Source organism: Trichomonas vaginalis, chromosome V (assembly GCF_026262505.1).
Source record: "Trichomonas vaginalis G3 chromosome V, whole genome shotgun sequence".
Taxonomy (NCBI): Eukaryota; Parabasalia; order Trichomonadida; family Trichomonadidae; genus Trichomonas; species Trichomonas vaginalis.
In genome coordinates, this window is record NC_067207.1 from 17,997,099 (window position 1) to 18,016,961 (window position 19,863).

General features: G+C 31.8%; 5 protein-coding genes and 1 pseudogene across 6 annotated transcripts, besides 5 other annotated features; 1 reads left to right on the forward strand and 5 right to left on the reverse strand.

Moving 5' to 3' along the window:
* Positions 1–361: 361 nt before the first annotated feature.
* Positions 362–399: a mobile genetic element.
* A 1,177-nt stretch (positions 400–1,576) lies between these two features.
* Positions 1,577–1,613: a mobile genetic element.
* A 1,933-nt stretch (positions 1,614–3,546) lies between these two features.
* Positions 3,547–3,982: a mobile genetic element.
* A 704-nt stretch (positions 3,983–4,686) lies between these two features.
* Positions 4,687–5,492: a mobile genetic element.
* A 4,696-nt stretch (positions 5,493–10,188) lies between these two features.
* Positions 10,189–13,891, reverse strand: TVAGG3_0357540 (uncharacterized protein; the record flags this gene model as incomplete). Its single annotated transcript, XM_001288601.2, has 1 exon — positions 11,048–11,416. A coding segment is annotated over one exon (369 nt), but the record flags the coding sequence as incomplete, so codon positions are not given.
* A 1-nt stretch (position 13,892) lies between these two features.
* Positions 13,893–19,863: part of a mobile genetic element that runs on past the window's edge.
* TVAGG3_0357560 (repellent protein 1 family) lies at positions 14,940–15,398 on the reverse strand (the record flags this gene model as incomplete). Its single annotated transcript, XM_001296504.1, has 1 exon — positions 14,940–15,398. The coding sequence occupies one exon, from the start codon at positions 15,396–15,398 to the stop codon at positions 14,940–14,942; it is 459 nt and encodes a 152-aa protein (XP_001296505.1).
* On the reverse strand, positions 15,429–15,851 carry TVAGG3_0357570 (uncharacterized protein; the record flags this gene model as incomplete). Its single annotated transcript, XM_051231349.1, has 1 exon — positions 15,429–15,851. The coding sequence occupies one exon, from the start codon at positions 15,849–15,851 to the stop codon at positions 15,429–15,431; it is 423 nt and encodes a 140-aa protein (XP_051101079.1).
* On the reverse strand, positions 17,100–17,463 carry TVAGG3_0357580 (annotated as a pseudogene). The gene has a single exon. A coding segment is annotated over exon 1 (364 nt).
* On the forward strand, positions 17,509–17,769 carry TVAGG3_0357590 (uncharacterized protein; the record flags this gene model as incomplete). The annotated part of the gene is made up of 1 exon (XM_051231350.1): positions 17,509–17,769. The coding sequence occupies one exon, from the start codon at positions 17,509–17,511 to the stop codon at positions 17,767–17,769; it is 261 nt and encodes an 86-aa protein (XP_051101080.1).
* Positions 18,764–19,324, reverse strand: TVAGG3_0357600 (organellar and viral DNA polymerase type B; the record flags this gene model as incomplete). Its single annotated transcript, XM_051231351.1, has 1 exon — positions 18,764–19,324. One exon carries the CDS (start codon positions 19,322–19,324, stop codon positions 18,764–18,766), a length of 561 nt encoding a protein of 186 aa, XP_051101081.1.

Sequence of the window (19,863 nt, forward strand, 5' to 3'; positions counted from 1 at the left end):
TTTGGAGCTCTTTGGTATGGAAATGTAACTACAACATTTATTGGACTAGTGAGTTTTTCTGAGATAAAGATGGGAATGTCTTTGCAAATGTTCGATGTTTCTGGAAGGTCAAAAAGTTTGAGGTATTCATTTAGCTCTGGTTTGATTGCCTCAACAAGGAAATCTTTGATTTCTGAATTACGTAAGAATCTACTATCTTGATAAACTACGTTATTGTAGATTGCATTGCAATCAGGCGAAATCGACTCACAAAACATTAAAATTTTTTGAGTTGAAGTCTCAATTTCAGGTAAAATTTACGATAAATTGAAAGCCATTTGATTAGGGGTGTGCAGATGTTCAAAAAAGAAAATGGTTGTTTTGTTGTAAACAGAAATTCATCAAAAGTGACACCTCAGAAAAGCTAAAATATTGAATTTTTGGAACTTTTGATAGAGCACGTTTTTAAATATTAATTAAAGTAAATGTATATTTTGTAAAGATTCTTTTTAATAAAAAAATAAAATTTTGAAGAAGAACACAAAATCTTCTGAAAAATAATATCACATAAACTCATATTATTTTCTAATATATAACTATTTTATATAAAAATCAAATTCAATGATCTTAAAAGCGAAGGATAAACCTCAAAATTTACGAATATAATGAGTGGGAATATAATGCTTATCTATCATAAAACCATATGAAATATCAATTTTTGCTTTACGCCTAATTTTTGACGACAATTAGCAAAAAATGTTAAATGTTAACACTCAGTCCATTTGAATATGAAAAATAAAATTGACTTTGATTAAATGTTTTTATTTATCATGCAATTCTTCTTGCGACCAAAGATTTGAATAAAAGTTCAAAAATAAGATAGCTTAAAAAATAATATACGGTAGTGTTTACTAATAGATGAATAGTATATAAATTCTATTAAAATGGATTTGATCCAAAAAAATATAAAATCAAAAATAATTGTTATAATTTAAATGAAGAAGTAATTTAAAACGATTTTATTTATGATCAAATTTTATATATTTTTTTGGATCAAATCCATTTTAATAGAATTTATATACTATTCATCTATTAGTAAACACTACCGTATATTATTTTTTAAGCTATCTTATTTTTTGAACTTTTATTCAAATCTTTGGTCGCAAGAAGAATTGCATGATAAATAAAAACATTTAATCAAAGTCAATTTTATTTTTCATATTCAAATGGACTGAGTGTTAACATTTAACATTTTTTGCTAATTGTCGTCAAAAATTAGGCGTAAAGCAAAAATTGATATTTCATATGGTTTTATGATAGATAAGCATTATATTCCCACTCATTATATTCGTAAATTTTGAGGTTTATCCTTCGCTTTTAAGATCATTGAATTTGATTTTTATATAAAATAGTTATATATTAGAAAATAATATGAGTTTATGTGATATTATTTTTCAGAAGATTTCATTCTATATGCCTATGAAAAGTACTCTCAAAACTAACTTTTTCCTAATTATAATTAAATCTAGAATATTGTATTATGCTTAGTATTATTTCATTTTTCTCATTCAATTTAGAATTTACAAATGTCAAAAAATTGAGAGCTGTCACTTTTGATGAATTTCTGTTTATTACAGTTTGTATGTTGTATCATTTATTTGTTCATATTAGCAAAAAAATTTGAATGAAATATCATCGTAATTCTTATTGAAATTTGATTAAAGGAAATCTAAATCAAAATATTCAGGGTTGATAAGCTATTATTTCCAATAATATGCAAGAAGTTATCATGATTCAATACGATGAACTTCTTATTCAGCAAAATAAATCAAGCAGCAAAGAAATTTGCAACTTCAACGAAGTTTTTCAGAATATTACGGCTCGAATGATTATGATGATAGAAAAGAAAATGAATACATATCAGGCGATGGCAATTATTATATTCATCATGCAATATTTTCTTACCATTATCAAAATCGAGCGATCTACCTTAAATCCAACAGCAAAGTATTACTTGAAACAAACTGTGTATAATGATCTTTTTTATTTTGAATCAGTTAAACCATTTGATTCAGCTATAATTCACTTTACTACATATTATTGCCCGGGTACAAATTTTTATGATAAAAATAATTCATACAATGATGATGAAGACGAGTTTGACCTCGAAGACATCAAAAATATTGCTATAAATGTTTACAAAATGTCATTTTGTGAAGTAATAAACGCATCTTCTTTATTATACCCTTTTCATCTGAATTTATGGCATGATGTGCATCGTGTGATTTAAGGTACAATTAATTTAGCGTCTTAATGACAGATTTTTAGTTAAATTTCAATAAAATTTTAATTAAAAACTTGATATATGCTAAAATTTGAACAATGTTTAAAATAATTCAAAAATGAAATACATTTGCCATTTTAGAATCTTTTAAAACCTCTGAATAATATTAAAAAAATTAAAATTGACTTCTTTTTAACCTTAAAATTCCAAAAATCTTCAAATTCAATAAAATGTCAAAAAAAATTAGACATTTTGTTTTCTAATATCTGCTTTCTTTGTTATCTGTCTTGGAACAAAAACAAACATTTTCTATTTTAACACATTTCAACAAGAAGATTCATGCTAAAGCATCTCAGTAAAGACAAAATTTGATTTAATTCTTCGACAATTTTTTAATAACTGTTAATTATCTTAAACAAATTTACTTATTTGCTAGTTTAATGCCATTTTACTGATCGTGGACATCAATTATCTTATCTAACACTTTAATTTTTTATTAAAAGTATGATAAATCATTAGTTAAATCATCGTTCCCCTTTACAATCCATTGGACAATTAAAATGTACTTATTATGTTATAATTTATCAGGCAATTGAATAAACCTTTATTAAAATCCTATTATTTCAATTGCATTAAACGAATTATGATGCGCATACAGAATTCTATATCATATCATCTATTTACATTAAGATATTTCTCCATCATTTCATACGAAAATCGAAAATATTTTTCTATTGTGTTCAATATTAGATTTTTACTTAGTAGAAAAACACTAGTATGGTCATTGAAAATCATATATCGAAAGAGTGAGTTCATATTTCCAATAATATTGAATAAATTATTTTTAATCTCTAATCGAATAATGCATTGATATTCTGACATTAAAAAGCACAGTTTATGATTTGGATCATTGTGGCCTAATAGATTCAATGTTTGAAAATAGCAATTTCATATTTATGCCATTTGACAGATTTGTAACTTGTTTTTCTTCTTATTAACCTATTCTTAGTTTAAACACAAACAAAAAATTAAATATGAATCAATCAAGCCTTGATCATCGATCATTCGACATATTTATTTTGAACAAAAGGCATGCATCCAGAATGATGAAGCATAGGGAATTAAAATAACTTGTTTTTCAAAGTGGGCTGCTAAATTTTCTTCTTAGTAGTATATGTTGAAGGGTTTTGTGACTTTTTTTGTAAACGTAAGAATTCATACATTTTTGAGCGATTTTGTATCATTTTTTTTTACATATGAAGTAAAAAATGTATGATTTTTACGGGGGAGGTTTTTTGTGATATGGAAAAATGTTAGTTGCTCAATTATCTCACTATTGGATGGACTTTTATCGAGCGAAATTTTGGCTGTAAAGACAATTCTGATATTGGTAACATGGTGATAAGAACAAATAGTCAGTTTGCCTGGTTTATGATGAGATAATTTCGATTTAAAAAAAAACATAAAAATTGATTTTAATGAGCGATTATATTTGAATATGCTCTCCTAATTTGAAGGAACTGGTTAAATCATGAATTGATCATGAATAATTTTTTTTCAAAATAACAATTATAATTTCATATTCATTATAAGTTGAAAATATATCATAAAGACTTTATGAATGATAAATTCGTAAAAAACAAGTTAGTTTGTTTCTGAAAATAATAATAATAAAAACCAATTTAGACCCAATAATTTTTGGCGGGATAATTGAGATGTTTAACAAAAACTGAAAGGTGTCATTATTATCTATGACCAACAAGCAACTGACCTAGTCTGGATTACAATATTCGGTTCATCAAACCGCCAATTTGATGAATCAAGCCAAATTGTAACTGACCTAGTCTGGATTACAATATTCGGTTCATCAAACCGCCAATTTGATGAATCAAGCCAAATTGTAACAAACCAGTTGTTGATTGCATGGTATTATTCATCGAACTGCCAATTTGATGAATTACATTTCTTAGTCATCAAAATAGTGGTCATGTTGTAAACGAAAACGATAAAAACGGCTTGACAGTAAAGTGACACTTTACATGGCAAAAAATAGAGCCTTACTTTTGAGATACTTGAGATTGAAACTGAATCTTATGAGGCGGTGATCTTGAATCACTACCTCATAAGGTTCAGTTTCATATAAAATTTGTTGCAATTTGTTATTCTTTTGCAATTATTTCTTATAAGATTTTACATCTTTTAGCGGGGAATGTTTGTTATCATGTATATATTATAAATATCTACACGATAACGAACATTCCTCGCTAAATTGCTGAGAAACTTTGAGGAAATGTCGAACAATTTCCTCAAAGTTTCTCAGATTTATATAGATCACTAGAGTCCCCTAGGCACTGATTCTGGTTCAGTACCTAGGAGGCTCTAGTTCTCTAACGAACTGATAAAATGTTTTTAAATTTTTGGATATTGCTACCTGTGAAGCACTGACTTCAAGTCAGTACCTCACAGGTAGCAATTACATTGAAAGATGGGAGAAAATTTGTCCGAATGTTAAACTATTCGGACAAAGTTTCTCCATTTGTAGTGGAGATGGAAGGCTTTGAGGTATATTATATTAATATATACCCCAAAGCCTTCCATCTCCACTTGAAAGTTCCAAAACTTTGGGTTAATAGTTTGCAATTAACCCAAAGTTTTGGAACTTTCTAGAAGGAATTGCAGGGTAAGAGGTACATATTCATACTATGTACCTCTTACCCTCCAATTCCTTCTTAAAATGGGAGAAACTTTGTCCGAATGTTAAACTATTCGGACAAAGTTTCTCTCATTTGTAGTGGAGATGGAAGGCTTTGAGGTATATTATATTAATATATACCCCAAAGCCTTCCATCTCCACTTGAAAGTTCCAAAACTTTGGGTTAATAGTTTGCAATTAACCCAAAGTTTTGGAACTTTCTAGAAGGAATTGCAGGGTAAGAGGTACATATTCATACTATGTACCTCTTACCCTCCAATTCCTTCCTTAACATAAACAAATTTGGAGTTAATTGTTTGCAATTAACTCCGGGTTTGTTGACCTCCAAATGAAAATGAAAGGGTAAGAGGTATATAGTGACCCTATATGCCTCTTACCCTTTCATTCTCATTAATTATGGGAGAAACTTTGGCCGAATGTTAAATTATTCGACCAAAGTTTCTCCCATTTTTTGAAGGGATTGGAGGCTATGAGATACTGATGCAATGTCAGTACCTCATGGCCTCCAATTCCATCCTGAAACTGATCAAAGTGGACCTTACATGCATTTGAAATTTGCCATGTAAAGTCCACTTTTTGAGAGAGAGGATTTGACTGCGTCAAATTCTCTTTTTCGTTTACGAGAGTCATGTTACTATTCGTTAGGTTAAATTACTTTTAATGCCCATTCAAGGAAGTACATGTCAGTTACAGGGTTTATAGTTTTACTCGAATTGAGTAAACCTCTTGGAAGCAATTACCACAAGAGCCAAGACTTCTCGTTTACAGACTTTGAAAGCCAGGAAGGAGCCAGGTAACAATAATGGGCTCTCTTATGATATTTTGGGATATTTATCAACAATTTGAGTTTCTACCTATTGTCTTCAATGAGGATTTTTTAGGCCAGAAGTACAATACCTGTACAGTCTAACTACTAGGGCAATGTAGTCAAACTGTGCACGTATTGAACTTCTAAGGCTATTATTTATCTGCTATTGACATCATTCTTTTACATTACCGTCCTCTGGTCCTTAGAGGACCATAGATTCTGAAATTACTTGTGCAGAGCAAAGTTCTTCCGAGATCTCTCTATCCTTCGTAGATCTCGGAAAAACTTTGCCTTAAACTACTGCATTAATGTTTCCTAGTATTCAAAGAGCTATGAATTCTATAGTTGATCTTATAAGGTAGAGTTTTTCCTAACTTTCTCATTCGTTGAAAGGTTTTCAACAAAGCTATACCTTAAAAATCTGTGCTTGTTATATCTGATCATTTGTGTGTTAGGGGAGGTAAATTTATTCCACTAGAGCAAATTTTTTCCGAGGTTTCTCATCGAATGAGAAACCTCGGAACAACTCTTCAATAGTGTAATGAATTTGTGGTATTTGTCCTGCAAACAGCGAGAGAACTTGTCTGTAATTCGTTTATGATGAAGTTATCTGGATGTCTCTCAGATGAGGAAGGAAGTCCAGAAAACTTCACCATAAGTTAATACTTGTGTATTTCTATGACTCTCTTCACGTCAGAGAATGTAAATTTACTCGAATAGGGCAAAGTTCTGCTCAAGTTTCTCATTTGATGAGAAACCTCGGAAGAACTTTGCCCTAAGGTAATGTATATGTGATTGTTGGCCCGCAGAGAAACAAGGAATCTGTTTGTATTTCGTTTATGGTGAAGTTCTCGGATGTTCTCTCAAATTATATGGAAAATCAAGATAACTTCACCATAATTTGTTGTAGTTGTGATTCTCTGGCTCTTTGCCGGCCAGAAAACTAGAAAATAGTTTATAGTGGGAGTATGCTCGATGAATACCTACTCACTAAAAATATACGTTATTTTTTGTTTTCCTATGGGAAAATAGTTTTGATTTTTATACTATCGTATGCTTTGTTATTGCATGAATTGTCTATTTTCTTAATAAAAACTCATTTTTCCGTGTGATTCTGAATCAATGCATTCCAAAAAAGCGTTTTCCGCCTTTGAAACGTGAAAACACACATTGCATGAAGAATCAGAGAAGATTTTCTAACTCGAAGAATTCCAAAAAAAACCAATTATAGTTTTTTTATCGTGAAAAATTTACTTTTTAACTACGAAATTTTTAAAACGCGATTTTTTTGGAGATTTTTAGAAAATTCAAATATGATAGGCATGTGTTATTTTATGTGCTCTATGAGTTTATCAGCTTAATTTGGAGTTATTATCAAATTTCAATAAGTCTAAAAAATTGAAAGATAGAAAATCTTCTCTGATTCTTCATGCAATGTGTGTTTTCACGTTTCAAAGGCGGAAAACGCTTTTTTGGAATGCATTGATTCAGAATCACACGGAAAAATGAGTTTTTATTAAGAAAATAGACAATTCATGCAATAACAAAGCATACGATAGTATAAAAATCAAAACTATTTTCCCATAGGAAAACAAAAAATAACGTATATTTTTAGTGAGTAGGTATTCATCGAGCATACTCCCACTATAAACTATTTTCTAGTTTTCTGGCCGGCAAAGAGCCAGAGAATCACAACTACAACAAATTATGGTGAAGTTATCTTGATTTTCCATATAATTTGAGAGAACATCCGAGAACTTCACCATAAACGAAATACAAACAGATTCCTTGTTTCTCTGCGGGCCAACAATCACATATACATTACCTTAGGGCAAAGTTCTTCCGAGGTTTCTCATCAAATGAGAAACTTGAGCAGAACTTTGCCCTATTCGAGTAAATTTACATTCTCTGACGTGAAGAGAGTCATAGAAATACACAAGTATTAACTTATGGTGAAGTTTTCTGGACTTCCTTCCTCATCTGAGAGACATCCAGATAACTTCATCATAAACGAATTACAGACAAGTTCTCTCGCTGTTTGCAGGACAAATACCACAAATTCATTACACTATTGAAGAGTTGTTCCGAGGTTTCTCATTCGATGAGAAACCTCGGAAAAAATTTGCTCTAGTGGAATAAATTTACCTCCCCTAACACACAAATGATCAGATATAACAAGCACAGATTTTTAAGGTATAGCTTTGTTGAAAACCTTTCAAATAAAGAGAAATTTAAGGAGAAATTTGCCCGTTTGATGTATGGTGAGAAGCATATTTGAGAGTTTGGAGAGGCAAAGTGCAATCACCTATCAATATTGCACTTTGCCTGTCAAAAGTTCTTCGCATCTCTTGAGGTGTGAGGAAGTTTCTCGACAGAGGAAACTTTCATATCGAATGTTGCCTCTGTCGAGATGTATGTGACAGGCAAAGTGCAATCACCTATCAATATTGCACTTTGCCTGTCAAAAGTTCTTCGCATCTCTTGAGGTGTGAGGAAGTTTCTCGACAGAGGAAACTTTCATATCGAATGTTGCCTCTGTCGAGATGTATGTGACAGGCAAAGTGCAATCACCTATCAATATTGCACTTTGCCTGTCAAAAGTTCTTCGCATCTCTTGAGGTGTGAGGAAGTTTCTCGACAGAGGAAACTTTCATATCGAATGTTGCCTCTGTCGAGATGTATGTGACAGGCAAAGTGCAATCACCTATCAATATTGCACTTTGCCTGTCAAAAGTTCTTCGCATCTCTTGAGGTGTGAGGAAGTTTCTCGACAGAGGAAACTTTCATATCGAATGTTGCCTCTGTCGAGATGTATTACAAATAAAAAAGAATTCCATCCCAATTACACTCTATAATACAACACTATCAATATGATCAAATCACCTCAATATTAAAAAAATTTTTTCTGCTTTATATAACTTATGGCGTGTACCAAACTCTTTTACAGACTCTCCTGAGCTATCCTCACATATAAACATATGATAATAACGCATACATACTCACTTCATATTCTGATCTCATGACATATTACCGCAAAAACTATAATTATACAACACACCTCATAAAGTCTCATTTTACACGTATCTACACGTTCAAAACCTATTTTTCTTCAAATTGCCAATTCCAAGATAAGGAGATATTTATTATATCTTCCGTTTTCTCTCACAAATATATTTAATTTTCTGAATAATGCGTATAATAAAATGAATATCTCAAAAACTAAAATACAAAATTAATATTGGGTTATGACTTGATATAATCTAAACTTTTGAATTCATTCATTTTTTGAAAAATGTGGATTTTTCAAAAATGATGTTGTTAAGTAATTTGCGTTTAACTTGTTATGTAATGCATATTTTCACGATCTGACAGCAGAAATCGAATCAGCGGAACCTGAAGAATCAGATTACGCGGGAAAAATAGGTTTTGAACGTGTAGATACGTGTAAAATGAGACTTTATGAGGTGTGTTGTATAATTATAGTTTTTGCGGTAATATGTCATGAGATCAGAATATGAAGTGAGTATGTATGCGTTATTATCATATGTTTATATGTGAGGATAGCTCAGGAGAGTCTGTAAAAGAGTTTGGTACACGCCATAAGTTATATAAAGCACAAAAAATAAAATTTAAATATTAATTAGGGAAAATTATATTTTAACGATTGAATGCAAAGTTGTTTTCTATAAAGCATAGTATATGACAAATGAGCGTGCATAACACACTCTTGTCGGTCAAAGTTCCGCATTCAAGTTATGAATGCGGAACTTTCTATCATTCTGGGAGACATGCACAGGCAATGTCTCCCGGAATGATATATGCAGAGCGGTAAGAGTGCATAACACACTCTTGTCGGTCAAAGTTCCGCATTCAAGTTATGAATGCGGAACTTTCTATCATTCTGGGAGACATGCACAGGCAATGTCTCCCGGAATGATATATGCAGAGCAGTAAGAGTGCATAACACACTCTTGTCGGTCAAAGTTCCGCATTCAAGTTATGAATGCGGAACTTTCTATCATTCTGGGAGACATGCACAGGCAATGTCTCCCGGAATGATATATGCAGAGCGGTAAGAGTGCATAACACACTCTTGTCGGTCAAAGTTCCGCATTCAAGTTATGAATGCGGAACTTTCTATCATTCTGGGAGACATGCACAGGCAATATCTCCCGGAATGATATATGCAGAGCGGTAAGAGTGCATAACACACTCTTGTCGGTCATAGTTCTCCAATTTTATTCTTTTCACCACACATTTTCTCATTTCATTAGAAATTATCTATCACCCTTTTTCACTATTATACAAAACATCAAATACACATCCAATTTCAAACTACTTATTCTAATTTATTCATTCATTTTATTTATGCCTAACAATATACCATTCACTTACATTTGTACTATAATTCACTCATACAACCAAATATACTTAACAATATTATTCAATATTAATATTTCTTTTATTTTTTTCTATTTCTTTCTATTTCTTCAATTTTATTAAAAAAAATTATTCATTATTAATATAGTAATTCATTGGTAAACTTCCTTCTTATCTTCACTTGTGTTATTTGAAATCAAATATTAACCATATCAATAGCAGACTCAATGTAAAAATTTAGATATATTTTTTTTTTTCATTATTCAAACTTTGATAAATTTTAGTATAATGAATGATTTTGTTTCGTGTATGATACAGAAATGAAAAGCTTAATTAATATTATTTTGCATTTCTTCAAGAATGTTAGAGTATATCTACATTAAAAAATCAGATTCGAACTGCAATACTGCATCAAATTGTTGCACATCTGATAAGGATCTCAAAAGAGTAAAGTTAATTTTTTTGAGTTTTTTTAAGTTTTGAGCCTTAGTAAAACACCATCTCGAGCAATATTTTTGGGACGACGATAGGTCTTATTTGGCCTTACAGTGGACCCTTAAATCATATTAAAAATGTCTTTCGATCTGATAAAAAAATTAGATATACAAATCATTTTATTAAAATATCATTCTAGAGTTGCAAGGAAATTTTCATGTTCTTTGATATATATATCAATTTTTTGAATTGATTCTAATATAAAGTCAGAATACGCAATTCGACTTTCGAAGAAATTCGGAATATTATGTATTATTGTGTAAATCACATACGTCGCTCTAAATATGTCGCGTAGATTGAACTTAACCTGAACAAGTGAAGCGAGATCTTGAATATGGCAATCATGAATTATTATATCATCCACTTTTGGAAGTGGGGCAGGATTCTTTTCTTTTGCCTGGTCGGCCACTTTTGGATTATCAACTTCTGAAATCACAATTTCAGATTTTCCTCCTTTTTTGATTTTGTGGAATTTAAGGGCTGGAGGTGGACTTATCGTTGTATATAAATGGGCACAGTGCTGGCAAGGGATTGTTGTCAAATATTTCTCTTCCCAAATCTTCATTTTGTCTTGGCACTTTTGGCATATCATTGTTTTACAACGATTCTCCTCTTTCATAGACCCATTTTTCTTCTTGTTTTTTCGAAAGAGTTTTAATGCGCATTCATTCTCTGGTTTTCGAAGTTGATTTGCTCTTGCAATTATATAATTTAATGTTTCATTCATTTTACCTGCATATGACTTTACTCTTGACATAACTGCATTGTTATGGGAATGAAAACTTTCCACATGGTTTGAGCACGAAATCCTTGGTTTTCGCAAACAGAGTGCAAGATTTTTCTTCTGAGTTTTTAATTCGAGAAACGCTTCATACTGCGCACTATTGATGGCACCTGAGTTTTTGTAAATCTCAACAATTGGAAGAAATAATTCATACTTATAATCATATTCTTTTATATTCCACGCAAAAACAATTGTACTCGCAATTGCACAAATCCAGGTGCCTGCCCCAATCGATTTAAATAATGTCTCAAGCAATAATACACAATCAAATGGTTGAATGATGTAAACGATTCCAAACCTTTTCCAAAATCGTTTATGAATGGGATTTTTTTGATAATACTTTCATCAACAATTGTCTTAAGTGTATCATAAATCAATTGATAAGATTTTGCCGACTCCGAGGGTCCTATAAATACACCCAACGGGAAACCCATGTTACCATATATAATATGGGGGTATATAGCTATATAATCATCAAGTGGAAATGTCGCGTCGAGTTCGATAGCTTGGGCATTTTCTATGAAAAGTTTCACTTCTGGATGGAGATATAAGAGCCATTGAATATTACTATTATTAAACTTGATTGGCATTTCATCACTAATTGAATGATATTTGACAAATCCAGGGATTAGATCAAAGAGATATGCAATATCATTTGAATTTCTGTGAGGATTAACATCATTTATATATTCATAATATAATGTCTTATCGAGTGCATTGTTTTTGAAGCTTGAATAGAATTCTTTTCCTAGAATTTTATTTACAAATTCAATATTGTCTTGAGATGAGTTTGTAGTTAAAACATGCTTTTTCATTTCAATATTAAAATAAGATCTAACACATGCACATTCTGAGCAAATATAAATTGAAAATGATAAATAGCAATCCTCACTGACCAATTCAAATATTTTATCTTCCTCATTTAAGATCAAAATTTGAATACCACTTTCTGTATGTTTTTGTTTCAACTTTAAAAATGATGGCATATGTTTTACAAAATCAAGAATTTGCTGCAAAGTAAATTGAGAATGCATTTCATTGCCAATATAAATTGAGATGATTTTTTTCTATCGTAATTTATTGTATTTTTGGAAAATTCGATATAAACATTATATGTTTATCTAACATAACATCATGAAATTCGGAACTCTGATACTTTTCGGGGATGTCATGGCTTTTTATCCATTTGCATTCTTTCATAATATTTGCTAAACCGTCGTATTTTTTTAAAGCTTTTTCAACATTTTTTGGTGATGCAAGAATTCTGTAAAAAGTGACATTTTGGTGAATGATTGATTCGTATAGTAAGGTTTCAGAATAATTCATAATAAATGATAAATAGAATGAATGTGGCTGATAAATAGATGTTATTCTATAAAGTTTTACAAAAAGTGGAATAATTTTCTGTGGTGTATAATAAAGCACTTCTTCACATACATTGCAATAGAGATATAAATAATTGCCAAGTAAATCAGGTGTAAGCTTTAATATTTTATTCACTTTTTCTCGAATAGCTTGATCTGGACTGATTGAAATCATCGCCCTCTGACAATTAGTTAAATTCCTGAGTTTTGCAATAGTATTTTTAGCTTCAAATAGAATTACAATTTCGTTTATTTTAATTGAATGTTTTTTTTCTTCTCCGATAAAAGTGATATTATATCCCTTATATTTTGGTACATCTAATGAATCGTTGATTAAATTATCAATAAAAAGAGTGATCCAGTGGTGGATAAGATGAGAAATATGGTGAGTATATATTAGTTGTATCATTATGTAAATATTGATTAACAGACTGAACAAATGCTTTAGTAAAATCATCACTATCGTTGAATTCTAAAAAATAATTCTTGTTTCTGAATTAAGTGTGTTATAACCTTAATGGATTGACGTAAAAATTTTAATCTGCAAAATGCAAATCCAGCGACAAATTTGATTAGCTCTTTGGAATCGATAAAATCGGGAATTTCATTATTTGGTTCCTCATCATTTATTATATCTTTTTCAATTTCATTGAGATACTGAAGAGTGTTTTTGTCTTGATTATTTAAGAAAACATTTGTAAAGAGATGCTGTCGTGCTTCTGTAATATTGTTATTAGAGATCTCTAAAGCATTTCTTACTTGAGTTTCAGTGTAACCTAGAGATGTCAAAGACAAAAAGAGTTTCTGATTTATTTCCATTTGAAAAAAATTAAAACGTGACATTTTTCGCAGAGGAATGAGTTTCGAAATCAGTCAAATTTATGGAGAGTCAAACAGAAGTAAGAATTGTAAAGTGAAAATACCTATAAGAATCGCAGAAAAAATTAATCATTGTCCAATGAATGCTCAAGAAATTCAAACATTTGCTTCTAGTAATATGTTTGAGCAACTTAATACTTTGGAATTATCTATTCAATTATATAAGAAGAATGTAATTGACTTTTTTAATCTGGTTGAACTATTAAAGTTAGTATGGTTAAGTTGGGTACTGAGGCACTGCGCACCTCCGTACACCAACTTAACCTTAAATATTTACAAAACCGTTAACGTATATTTTTACAACACAAACGACAACACTAACTTAACCTTAAATATTTACAAAACCGTTAACGTATATTTTTACAACACAAACGACAACACTAACTTAACCTTAAATATTTACAAAACCGCCAACCACTTCACCTCACTAATGTTTTCACAAACGACTTCACTACTGTAAAAATAAACGTTCTCACTATCGTTCTCACTAACAACTTCACTAATGTTCTCATAAATTTTCCTCAATATCTTCATCATCAGTGTTAACCCTATTGTAGTCATACTTGAAGCCATAAACTTTCTCTAACTTCTTAACGTACAATTTACATAACTTACCTTCGTCATCGTATGGTTTAATGATATAACTATTTCTATCTTTATAAACAGTCAATGAAAAGTCAACTGGTCTCGGATGTATTTGAAAGAACATGTTATGCTCAGGAAGGAAGAATAAATGTTTAAATGTATGTTTGTTATACTGTGGAATTCGAATGAGTTGCTTTTGTTCTGTCATTTACATCCAAATAAAAATTTTCAGTAAACTTAAAAATAAACTTAAAAATAAACTTAAAAATTAATGATATCACCACCCTCACACGTATGAAAACATAGCGCAAAAATAAATTTAGGTGAAGTGGTGACATCTCACCTCTTTTTTCACCTCTTTTTTCACCTCATGAATTCATTGCTTTATAACTCTCTTCCTTTCTCCAACTCTTCTAACTTCTTCTAAGTTCAGCAATGTTGTCCTCATGAAGTTTAATCTTCCTTAATATACCTTCTCTATCTAATGGTTGCTTTATCTTTCTAAACTGAACTCTACCATCCTTCATAGTATGAATGTAAAAACCTTCTGGAATAGTTCCTGATTTAATGTATTCTACCAAAAATTTTTGTTTCATTGCTTCAGTGACTTTAGTCGTCATTTTACTCTAAATAAAATGTTCAAATAAAATAAAACTAACATTATTTTTTCAGTAAGGAAACGCAGGAGTTTTACGATTTATTTGAGGAGTAGGTTCTGGTTTAAATGTTGGAGTCGGTTTTGGAGTTGACTTTTGAACAGGAGTTTGTACTTTCATAGGTTCAGGAGTCATTGAAGGTGTTGTTTGTGAAGGCGTTGGTTTTGGCGATGGTGTCGGAGTTTGTTTAACTTCAGCTACTTCAGTATTATTTACAACATTTGCTTTGTTTCTTTTCAACATCATTACTGCTCCTGCTGTAGCTAGCAAACCTAGTGGGAGACCATATCTTATATAAGGACTTGACCAAATGCTATTTTTGACAGGAGCTGGTGGAACACCTAACCTTGGTGAGACTGCTCTTTGCCATTGTGCAGCTCGTAAGAAATATTCAATAGGTGCTCCATAATCGTTTGGTAAAGTTTGTTTCATAGATGGTGAAGGTTCACGAGAGCTTGATGAAGAACTCATTTATAAGCTTTAAAAATAAACGTTCATCCTTTATTCCTCACTGTCGTCAGTTGCTAAGTTATAGTCGTCAAGTCTTATTATTGGTATGCCTGACTGTCTTACTTGTATTGCAAAGCAACAATCCCTCATAAATCCAATAAGTGGCTTTGGTACGTTTTCAGTTGCTAGTTCAATAGGTCCTTTAACAGACAATTTGTATGTTATTGGAGCAGTAGATGTTTGACCTTGTTGGAAGCAAAAGTCCACTTCTGTTGGAAAACCACATAAGAAATGTGTGTTGTCATAGCTATCCCATTTATGTTCCACACTACCATCATCCACCAATGACCTCATAACATCTTCATTAAATCCTATCATATCATTGTTTGTATTGCAAGCGTTCGCAACCATTTCATAAAATACAGGTCCATATGATTTTTCAGGTTCTGCAGGCATATTTCCATAAGCTCCCATGGAAAGCTGAAGATATTTAAACTTAGGGTTCTCAAAATTAACATAATAGTTGTCTTTCTTTCTAAATAGTGCCCAAATACTTTTAACATTAATAGGCGTATAAGCTGCTGTAAATGTTGCACTTGAACTATCTGTATTTTTTGAGAATGAACCGTCCATAGGAATCCAATCCATAACTTTAACAGGAAAACATAAAGCCTCGTTTGTATAATGTTCTACAAGTTCTGTATAAATGTTAGGGTCTAAAGAGAATGACTTTGGATGAATGAAACATTCATTAAAATCCATCTTTGTTCGAAATAGTTGCTGGTTTACAGTTGTAATAGTAACTGTTCCATTAGCTTCTACTGCCTTCGTTATCATAGTGAATGGTTCATTCCATGGAACAAATTTATTTGTCGGTGGATTTGAATCTGAAGCAAATGCAACTTTAAGAGTTGGATTGAAAGCAATGATATCATTTACAGATATAGATGTGCATTGTAAGGCGTCGCTACTGAACTTTACTTTAAGCTGAATGTTTCCTGCAAAAGCTGGAATAAATCGAATAGCTTCTAATGGAAGGAATCTTCTAACAGGAATTCTTAAACGAAGCTTAAAATCAAATGATTTTCCTGCTGTAATTGGACCACTAACAATTTGTCCTGTTCTGCATGTTCCCGAATGACTCCATACATCTTCATGTCGAGTCTTTGAGAAAAATCTACTTTCTTTATTTGTTCGGTAGTTTGTGAGTTTGAAGTTATATATGCTTCTTCTCTTGCGTTGTCTTGAGAATATACGATACGACCATTTGCAAGGATTTGATATCCAGCAACTGCATAGAAAGCGTCATCGAAACCAATCCAAAATCCTGGTGGGTTTGTTTTATTGGAACCTGAACCAATTTCTTTATCTACAATAAATTGACCTTCCATTTTATACGTAATGAATGTATTGTAAAGGTCCAACATATTTTCACCAGGAGGTGAGAGATTGAATGTTACCCATGTGTTATCTTTAGCAGTTCCAGGTTGTGATGGAATCTTTGCGTCAGAATATTTTCTATTAGTGTCACCAATTTGAACTGCATTGTCTATGATATCGAAATATGAGCGAATCTGATGAATATGCTCTGCTGGAGTAAATTCGTTTAGCTGTTCGTTCTGCATGTATTTACTTCAGATAAAAATATCTATTTACTTCATTATTCTCACTCTTCTTCTTGGTATTCGTGGTGGAAGTTGTTTCTTGACATTTTCAATGAACTGTACATTCTCTTTTGTCTCAACTTCTTTCACTGGTGGGTCAGGGTTCTTTGACTCGGTTTGTTTTCAATGAAATTCACGAACTTTGCAATAAGCTCTTGGTTCGTTATTGAAAGTACATCTGGCTTCTTTTCTTCTGGTTCTATTGACTTTTCAGTTTGAACAGAAGGTTTTATATGGGCTTCGTGGACTTCACCCTTGCCATGCACCTTAATGTTGTCGCTTTCTGCATTCGCTAATGGAACCTTTCTTTTTCTTACGTATATTTTACCATCTTTACTCTGACTTACGTAATAGAAAGGATGTTGTATTCCTCTGGCGTCATTTAATATAATAGACTCTCGCTCTGATTTTGACAAGCTCATTTTACATCGGTTAAAGTTTTAATTTTGTTTTTTATCTGCAGTCAAATGACTCAGACAAGCCCTACGGACAAGACCCAAGGTGTCATAGATGTTGAAGCATTGAAGAAAGAAATTCGCGAACAAATTTTATCCGAACTGAAGGAACAAAAACAAGAACAAAAGCCAGAGAGACCAAAGAGAAAACTTAGTGAAAAACAACTTGCTGCATTAGCTGCTGGAAGACAAAAGAACCCACGTTTGCTGGCAAAGAAAGCTAGAGAAGAAGCTGAAGCAAAAGCTAAAGAAGCTGAAGCAAAGAAAGAGTAAATGGTTTATTTTTATCCGAATTAAATGTATAGACAAATACCTTTATCTGTTGCGTTCAGTAGTGAAAACCCTGACGTCAAAATAAAGGGGAACAGAGTAACGTTTAAGTTTCCAACAGACTGGATTGTGAACATAAATGAAGAGAAGTACATTGGCATAACATCTATGTATATAACACGTGCTTTCAGAAAGGTTGACTTTATACTTCAAGTCGAGATAGAAAATGACGAACAGTCTTTAAGCGCCCAAAACATTCACATATACAAATACTTTAAAGACGATACAACATTGTTGCAATGTATGATTTCATTTAATGAGATGTTCGAGAAAAAGTTCAACATTGAAGTACAAACTTTACAGCCTTTACGTGAGTTTCTTGCACAACTGAAGGAAGAAGGTAGTCAGCCACAACTTATAGACTTTCATTATGAATTTAATGAAAATGAAGATGGAACTCATGACTGTCAATTCATTGTATTCTCACCATTCAATGAAGTCGCTAAAAGAAAAAAAATCCATTACGTATAAGTTTCAAATCTCCGAACCAAGTGATGATTTTAAGAATGTTTTCAATTATGATGCAATGCTTCCGAGGAAAAATGAATTTTCAAAGATTGTAACACCTGGCATTTGGGATAGAAAGCAAGCAATATTTATTCAATAAGCCAAAGGCGTTGAAAATGAGTTCATTGGTCATACAAGAACTTCACCACTTCCTAACCCTAAATACTATAAATTAACTGGCTTCAATCGTGAGTTTTGGATAGACATGTTCTCCACTCATGACCATAAATGTCCAGTGTTCTTGCCTCCAGATAAGGACTGTCTCTACATTGAAGCACAACTCTTAAACTCTACCATCGCAGTATTGTAAAATCTACGCTAGCTTTATTTTTATCACGAATGACCTCATTCATGACCTCATCATGACCTCATTCATGACCTCATTGCTGACAAAAATAAGCCGCTAGCGGCAAGGGCGAAGCCCATGACCTCAGAACTTCAACTTACGAATAAAGCTTGTTTTAGTCGTTATTGAAAAGTTGAACTTTTCAGCAAAGCAAGGTTGACATGACTTACATAAGTCGAATGCAATCTCTTGACCATCATAAAGTGCTTTGTAAAGTTTCATTAAACTGAACTCAGAGTCTTTGTCATATGTTCCAACAGGTATGTGAATGTTCTTATCTTCATTGTAATAGCATTGTATAGCTTCAGGAAACATTTCATTAGCGGTTAAAGCAATAACATCTTGCTTCACGCCTTTCATTCTGCAGTGAAATGCAACTTCATTTAAATCGTTAGTGAGTAAGTCTATGTAGGTCTTCTTTCCACAGAAAATACTTTTATAAGCTAAACTTTGTTTTCCAGGTGTTATTTCTGCAAAGTCGCTATGAAATTGACCAAGGTTCTTTCCTATAAGTTCGCGACCATATCTCTTCTTAAACTCTGCTGCAAGCTTTGGGATGTCTTCATTATATAAGTGCATACTGTCGGTATCCTGGTAAAAGATTTGAAGACCCATGTCCTCTGCAGTACAGAATACTTCATTCATAATACGTTTTGACATAGACAGAATATTAACACCAAGTGGACAGAAGTTAAAGTGTCTGCAAATGCTTTTCGTTAGCTTGAAAATAGTTTTATCTGAACCATCCAAACCTTCGAACTTCACTATATGGTTGTAATTTCTTATAGCATATCTTATAGCATCTTTGTCATTTACTATGGTTATTTTTGACTCAATAGGAGATAGAATAGTTTTGCCATAAATGCTGTTCAGAATGAGTTTTATAATTTCTTGTAAGGGGTTTCCTTCTTTCTTATACTTTAACCTTAACTCAAACAACTTCTTTACTTCATCTCTTATTCTCATATCTCTGTTTCCATCGTAATAGTATCCTTGCAACACTTCACATTTGACACATTGATATTTTATGAGGTCTTGTAATGTTATATGGTCAACATACATGAGACAGCAAGTGTTTGAACTTCTTGGAACGTTAAGTTCTGGATTTAGTTCAGGGTCGCAAACTATTAAATGAAAGTGTCTGGGTATACCAATCTCTGTTATCTTAATGAGAACAAAGAAGC